This window comes from Cannabis sativa, chromosome 3 (genome assembly GCF_029168945.1).
Source record: "Cannabis sativa cultivar Pink pepper isolate KNU-18-1 chromosome 3, ASM2916894v1, whole genome shotgun sequence".
Classification (NCBI taxonomy): domain Eukaryota; kingdom Viridiplantae; phylum Streptophyta; class Magnoliopsida; order Rosales; family Cannabaceae; genus Cannabis; species Cannabis sativa.
In genome coordinates, this window is record NC_083603.1 from 66357328 (window position 1) to 66364534 (window position 7207).

Sequence of the window (7207 nt, forward strand, 5' to 3'; positions counted from 1 at the left end):
ATATAAAGATTTATCTTTTGAGCGAGAGGAATCAGTTGAGAAACCCCACCAAAGTAAACTTGAGATTTAGAAAAGTTGATGGAAAGACCCGAAGTCCTGCTAAACTCATCAAGCATAACCTTGATAGCACTTAAAGAGCCCTCATTCCCTTTACAAAAGATAACTAAATCATCTGGGAAACAAATATTTGTGAGTTTCATTTTTTTGCATAAGGGATGGTACCTGAAATCTTTTTCTCTAGCTGCTTGTTGGATCCTTCGGGAAAGATACTCCATGACAAGAACAAAGAGAAGGGGAGAGATGGGATCCCCTTGTCTTAGCCCTTACTCTCCTTTAAAAGACCCCTGAATTTGACCATTTAGCAGTAAAGAATAAGACGTATTTCTCACACAATTCATGATCCACTTGACAAACTTAGCAGGGAAGCAATAGGCCACCAGAAGCTTTTTAAGAAAGTCCCAATTAACCGTATCATAAGCTTTACTGATATCAATTTTGATAGTGCATCTGGGGGAGCAATTCTTCCTTCGGTAGTTTTTCAAAATGTCCTAAAGAATAAGAATATTGTAAGCAATGGATTGGCCTTGACAAAAGCTCCTTGGTCTTGACTCACTAAAGCAAGAAGCACATTAGCAAGCCGGGAACAAATGAGTTTAGAAACACCATTGTATAATGTAGTGCAGCAGGCAATGGGCCGATAATCAATAGCTTTAGAAGGACTATCAATCTTTGGGATAAGAGAGAGAGTCGTTCTATGGAGCTCTTCTGGGAACTGATTAGTGTAAAAAAAAATGAGTTATAGCCCTATGGATATCCTTTCCCACCTCAGGCCAAACTGACATAAGAAACCCCGAACCAAATCTATCAGGGCCAGGGGATTTAGTATTTAGGATACTAAACATCGCAACTCTGACTTCTTTGAGAGAGAAAGGTTTTAAGAGATGGACCTGCTGATCGAGGGTGAGTTTGGAGCCCATGGCTATGCAATCAGATTGTATCTCCATGGTGGGAGGCTTAGCTTTCCCCATTATGCCTTTAAAATGGCCAAGAAAATGCTCCACAACATCAGGAAAGTGATCATTTAGAACCCCTTGCTCGGTAGTAAACGAAACAATCATGTTATCTTCCTTCTGCTTCTTCAACATGGCATGAAAATAAGCTGTGTTGCTATCTCCTTTTTGAATCCAATTAACCTTGCTTCTTTGGTGGAGAAAGTTCAAGTACATTTTTCCTGTATGTGAAACGGTTAGCAGTCACTTGCTCCAATTCAAGGAAATGATTATTGTTCGGGTTCGCTTGACATTGGAACTGAGCCTCCTTGTAATTATCCTTGGCCTTCTCATAAGCAACTCCAATGTTCCCAATCGAGTGCCTATTGAAATCTTTTAACTTGTGTTTGAGCCTCATGGTTTTTAAATAAATCCCCTTCTACCCACCACATCTAAGAGGCTTGCCCTAGCTATCAAACACAATGTTCTTGTAATCCTGATGATCAATCCAGAAATTATGGAACCAAAACGGTTTGCTTCCAATACATTTTGTAGCAACCGAATGAACCACACAAAGACAATGATCAGAGCAGGTCTCCCAAAAGAAATGAGCATAAGTATTCAGAAAATCATCAACCCACTCCTCATTGTGAAACACATGGTCAATACGAGAAAATATCCTATTATCCTGTTTATTGGTCCAAGTGAAAGTCGAACCGTTGCGCTTCATAGACCCCACAGAAGATTGAGCAATCCAGTTATTAGAGTCTACAACCCCTGCCCGTCATCATGATGAAAAACTGCATTAAAGTCACCAAGAATGATCCAAGCTTTAGAAACATTTATCATTGATAGGGCGGTCCAAAGATCACTCCTACCTTCTATGGTGTTAGCTCCATAGATAAAGGTAGCAAAGTAATCTTTTTTCTACCCTATCATTTTGATACGACAACATGTTGCTTGGAGTCCTCAATGATTTCAACATTAACAAAATTCTTCCTCCAGAGAAGGAGAATCCGGCCTTCCACTTTATTTCTTGAATAAAAGTCCCAACACAAGAAGTTATTTGCCATCATTTTTTTTGAATTTTTCCCCTTTAATCTTGGTCTCAACAAGGGCTCCAATGGCAACTTTATTAACTCTCCAAACTTCAGCAACTTTATCTTGCTTCTCCTTTTTATTCAAACCCCTAACGTTCCAACAACTAATATTGTAAAAATCCATTAACAACACAAGCTAAAGTCATTCTCTCCCTCTACTTCTTCATGTTGTCCCCAGGGCCGGTCCTAAGGTATATGGGGCCTAAGGCGAAATCAATTTTTGGGGCCCCTATATATAGTTTAACTATTATAAAAATTATAGTTGTAGTGCTTAGTTTAATGGTAAAACTTTTAAAAACTCTTAAGAGCTCCAAGGTTCAATCCCTCATAACTTCACATTAAATATTTTTAAGAAAAATTAAAATGTAGAGGTTGGAAATTGATCCCACGACCTCTTAGAGAGAAGTTAAACCTTTTACCACTACACCAAACAATTTTTATAATATTTTCTTCTTATTTAAAATTTTATTTATATATTAATATTTTTTTTGTGATGGTGATGGAGTTGTCTCCTGCAACTTCTGAGTCAGCAAATGCATGAGTTTCTGACATTGAGCAGCAAAATCCATCTCTCCATTAACATTTTCTTTATTGTCATTTCCTGCTGTGAAATTGGCTGTCGACTTTCATTACTGATTGCTAGATTGGTTAGGTGTTTCTCTAGGAAACCTGCCATATAAACGATGGCCAGGTGGATAACCATGGATTTTATAGCACTTAGCTATAGTGTGTCCAGGCACTCCACAATGTGAACAAATGGGTCGAGTATCAGACCTGTTATCAGATCTGTTATTGCTTTGATTTCCTTGGGTGCTTCCAGCAAACTGATTAGAATTCTCATTAGTAGACTGATTATTTTCAGCTTGAGGGATGATAATTCCTCTTTGTTTCTCTTCTTGTATTATACAAGCAAAAGCCTTATTAATATTTGGAAGAGAATCTTGAAGAAGGATTTGGGATCTAGCATTCAGATATGATTCATTAAGTCCAATTAAAAATTCAAGTACCTTATCTTCATCCTAGTACTCCTGAATTATCTTCATTGCTCCACGAGCATAGATCGGTTGTGGCCTATATTCCTGAAGTAGATCCGAAAGTCCTTTAAGCCTTTTGTAAAAAGCTGTAACATCATTGGATCCCTGAGTCAAGGTCTGCATACTTCTTTTCACTTCAAAAATTCTAGGAGCATTCTTTTGATGGAACCTTTCTTGTAATTCAAACAGAATCTGTGATGCATCTTCCATGTACTGTTGGAAAGATTTTACCAGGATCTAGATTTACTACCAAGTATGTTTGATTAACATCCTAATATGAATTCTAAAATAATAAAATAAACACATAAGAGTTTAAGAAAACCTTACATTGGGCACATCGGAATATAATGACTCCTTCCATTCAGATCTCTAGCCCTTGATTCCTTTTTGTAGCAGAGCATAATCAAGATCTGAATTTGGATCTCCTTCTCTCCTTCTTTGATGCTGATTTTCCATAGTCTTACATACTATGATTGAGGTACCACTTGATGTGTGTGGGCACTACTCTATCACTCAAGGGTTTCGAAATTTAGAGAAGAAAAGAGAGAGGAAAGTGGCGCTCAGGAATTCTCTCTGAAAAGAATGAGATGCAATTGTGTGTTGTTTCCTGAAGCCATTACTTTCTATTTATAGAATGCCCTCTAGGTTTAGGTTAGAATTGTGTGGCATTAAAATAATGGAAAAATTAAAATGGTAAACCTCTTGCATAGTGGGCGGCCCATATAAGGAAATTGGGCCTCACTTTGCAACTTTCCCATTTTGTTATTTTTCATTCCCATTTTCTCAAAAATGCCAATTTTCCAATTTAACCATTCAAATGCCAATTCTAATTATTTAATAACTTAAAAATAATTATTAAATAATATTTCCATTTAATATATTTATTAATTTAGACATATAAAGTATCTTAATTAATAAATAAACCTAGAATCTCTTTTCTTTACAATTTCGCCCTTGCTTAGTGAAAATTCATAAAGTAGACATAGTCTAACTTTAGAATTATAATTGATTAATTAAAATCAATTAACTCAGTCTTACAAGCAGTATGGTCTCAACTAGTATGGGGACCATGGGTCTATATAACCGAGCTTCCAATAAGTCGAACCGAATTTACCAAGTAAATTCCCTAACTTATCAATTCCTTATTGAATCCACTCTTAGAACTTGGAATTGCACTCTCAGTCATATAGAATGCTCTATATGTTCCATGATAAAGACACGTCATTAGTTATCCATTGTTATAATTCTAATGTGATCAATGATCCTCTATATAGATGATTTACACTGTAAAGGGATTAAATTACCGTAATACCCTACAATGTATTTTATGTTGGGTTTTATGCCCTAAATAAAACTCTTTACAATCTGATTAGTAATCAATATAAGAAATTTGAAGTGATTAATGTTTGCATAAATTTTACATGCTAATGGTTTAATATGTTTATTACATTTACACACAAAATCAGTTAAATCCAGATCATATGTTTATTCACAATTACAGTATCGTCAACACAGTGGAATGTGATTGTGATCATATGAATCAAAAGACTTAGTCCCTCTTTCATCAGTGTTTTGGATTTACACTAATGTGATAATCAGCGATGATGTGTACTTACACTTGGAGTAAGTGTTATGTTCTTTCCAGGACATTAGTAAAGTATACTAGTTTTGAATGTATGGAGTATACATTGGACTGGACCGATATTGCAACTTAGTTAAGATATTACAAACTTACCGTTATATCTTTCCAAGTCAATATCAGTAGTTGATCTTAAGATTAAAAGAATCTAAATCCTGATATGCTTAGGCTCAATTCAGGAGTGCTATTCATGTTCTTTGATTTATTAGTTAAGCCTACTTTTGGGTCAGGGTGATACGTATATTTTGGGAACATGATAGTATGATTGAGTGGGAGTGCTGAACATAAATATAGAATCTATAGCTTCTACTGGTGTATAGAAGTCAAGTGATGATTCCCTTCGAGCTTAGCAAATAGAAGTAAATGGATGAGCTCTTGTTTAAGTGACTAATTCTTAGATCACTAAACACCATTTACAGGTAGCTAAGTGTTTTAAGGGGCAAAATACATTGAGGGGTAAGAACGATAAAATTATCTCATCTCGATGTAAATCATCTATATAGAGGATCTTTGATCACAATAAGATTATAACAATGGTTAAATGAGATAGCATATCTATATCGTGGAACATATAATATGCTCTATATAAGTTTGAGAGTGCAATTCTAAGTTCTAAGAGTGGATTCAACGAAGAATTAATAAGTAGGAATTTACTTAGTAAATTCGGTTCACTTATTGGAAGCTCAGCATATAGATCTATGGTCCCCATTCTAGTTGAGAACATACAGCTTGTAAGACTCAATAATTGATTCGTGATTAGTCAATTATAATTCTAAAGTTAGACTATGTCTAATTTGTGAATTTTCACTAAGCAAGGGTGAAATTGTAAAGAAAAGAGATTCTAGGTTTATTTATTTATTAATGGACTTTATATGTCTAATTAATAATTAAATTAAATGACAATATTATTTAATAATCTATTTTAGTTATTAAATAATTAGTTTTGGCATTTAAAAGGTTAGAATTGGAAAATTGGCGTTTTTGAGAAAATAGAAATAAAATTTGTGAAAACTGCAAAACCAAGTGGGCCCATTCTATACACATTGGCCGGCCACTTTATGTGGTATTTCAAATTGATATTTTCATTATTTTAATGCCAAATAATTCCTAACCTAAACCTAGTAGTTGCCTATAAATAGAAAGTGATTGCTCAGTCAAAACACACTACTTTTCAGAAAAACTGAGCTTCCCTCTTCTATTCTTTGGCCGAACCTCTCTCTCTCTCTCTTTTCTTCTTCTAAATTTTGAACCTTAGTGATAGAGTAAGTGCCCACACACAGCAAGTGGTAACTCAATCATAGATTGGAAGACTGTGAAGGATCAAACACAAAGAGAAGGACATTCGGGCTCAGATCTTGATAATACTCTGTGACAGAAAGGATACAAGGGTTAGAGATCTGAGTGGAAGGAGACATTAATTCCGCTGCATCAATGTAAGGTTTTCTTAACTTTATATGTGTTTATTTTATCGTTTTAGAAAGTTCATATTTAGGGTGTTAAACAACATACTTGTGAGTAGATCTAAGATCCTGGTAAAATAATTTCCAACAACTGGCCTCAGAGCCATGGTAATTGATTTGCTTGCAAGAAATTTGGACTTTAAAACGATTGTTTGTTATTTGGATGGTTTCATGTTGTGCTGAGTGTTATATGATGATTGATTGATGTTTGTGAATTTTCGTGAAAAATAATTTAATTTGAATTAGTTATGATTTTTTGAAGATTCGAAAAAAGATAGGCATGCTGCATCACCCACGCGCGCGGACAGAGAGCATTCAGACAAGCAGCTCGCCCAGCGCCTGTCTAAAGCCCCTTACGCGCGCAGAAATCCTGCACCCTAGTGAGCGCGCGCGGACGAGTATGCACAACATACCGTCCGTACAACTCACATTTTTTTTTTTTCGTTTTTCTTCGTTTTTTCATGCTTTTTCATGGATTTAACTTCTGATTTTTTGTGTAGTTTTGTATTTAGACATTTACTATTCCTATTTCAATTCTAATTATCATAATTAAATTATTTAATATATTTTTTTAATTTAATTCATGATATTAGTGTAATTTGAATTTGAAAATAGTAAATATCTATCTTTTTGCTTAATTATCTATCTTATTTTTAAATTTGATTATATCTTATCTTATTTTTAAATTTAAGGTCAGATATTAAATTTTTTAAATTAATTTTTTTTTAAAATTATTTGACCTTATTTAAATTTAAAATAAGATAACTATAATCATGATATTTTAAATAGATGTAAGATATTTTGCTAACTTTTAAATTTTGTTATTTTATTTATTTAAATTAAATTTAAAATCTGAAAAAGATATTTATTTTTTTTAATTTTTTATTTATAAAATAACATTTAATTTTTTAAAAGTAGTTAGCAAATTTTGAAATGATATTTAGGTTAGTTGAAACCTAATTTTTCAAAATTGTAAGTTTAATTT

General features: G+C 33.8%; 1 protein-coding gene across 1 annotated transcript; it reads right to left on the reverse strand.

Annotated features, from left to right (window-relative positions):
* Window positions 1–323: 323 nt before the first annotated feature.
* Window positions 324–1145, reverse strand: LOC133036246 (uncharacterized). Its single transcript, XM_061112769.1, has 3 exons — window positions 825–1145; window positions 614–772; window positions 324–548 (listed from the first exon to the last, which is right to left on the reverse strand). Exons 1-3 carry the CDS (start codon window positions 1143–1145, stop codon window positions 324–326), a joined length of 705 nt encoding a protein of 234 aa, XP_060968752.1.
* Window positions 1146–7207: the final 6062 nt, after the last annotated feature.

What these genes read in the sequence shown, in the direction of transcription:
- LOC133036246 (XM_061112769.1), bottom strand. Translation starts at nt 1,145, where the DNA reads ATGTTGAAGAAGCAGAAGGAAGATAACATGATTGTTTCGTTTACTACC. An exon ending in TTATGTCAGTTTGGCCTGAG is followed by an intron (nt 773 to 824) that starts GTGGGAAAGGAT and finishes TACACTAATCAG; the next exon opens with TTCCCAGAAGAGCTCCATAG. An exon ending in CTAATGTGCTTCTTGCTTTA is followed by an intron (nt 549 to 613) that starts GTGAGTCAAGAC and finishes CTTATTCTTTAG; the next exon opens with GACATTTTGAAAAACTACCG.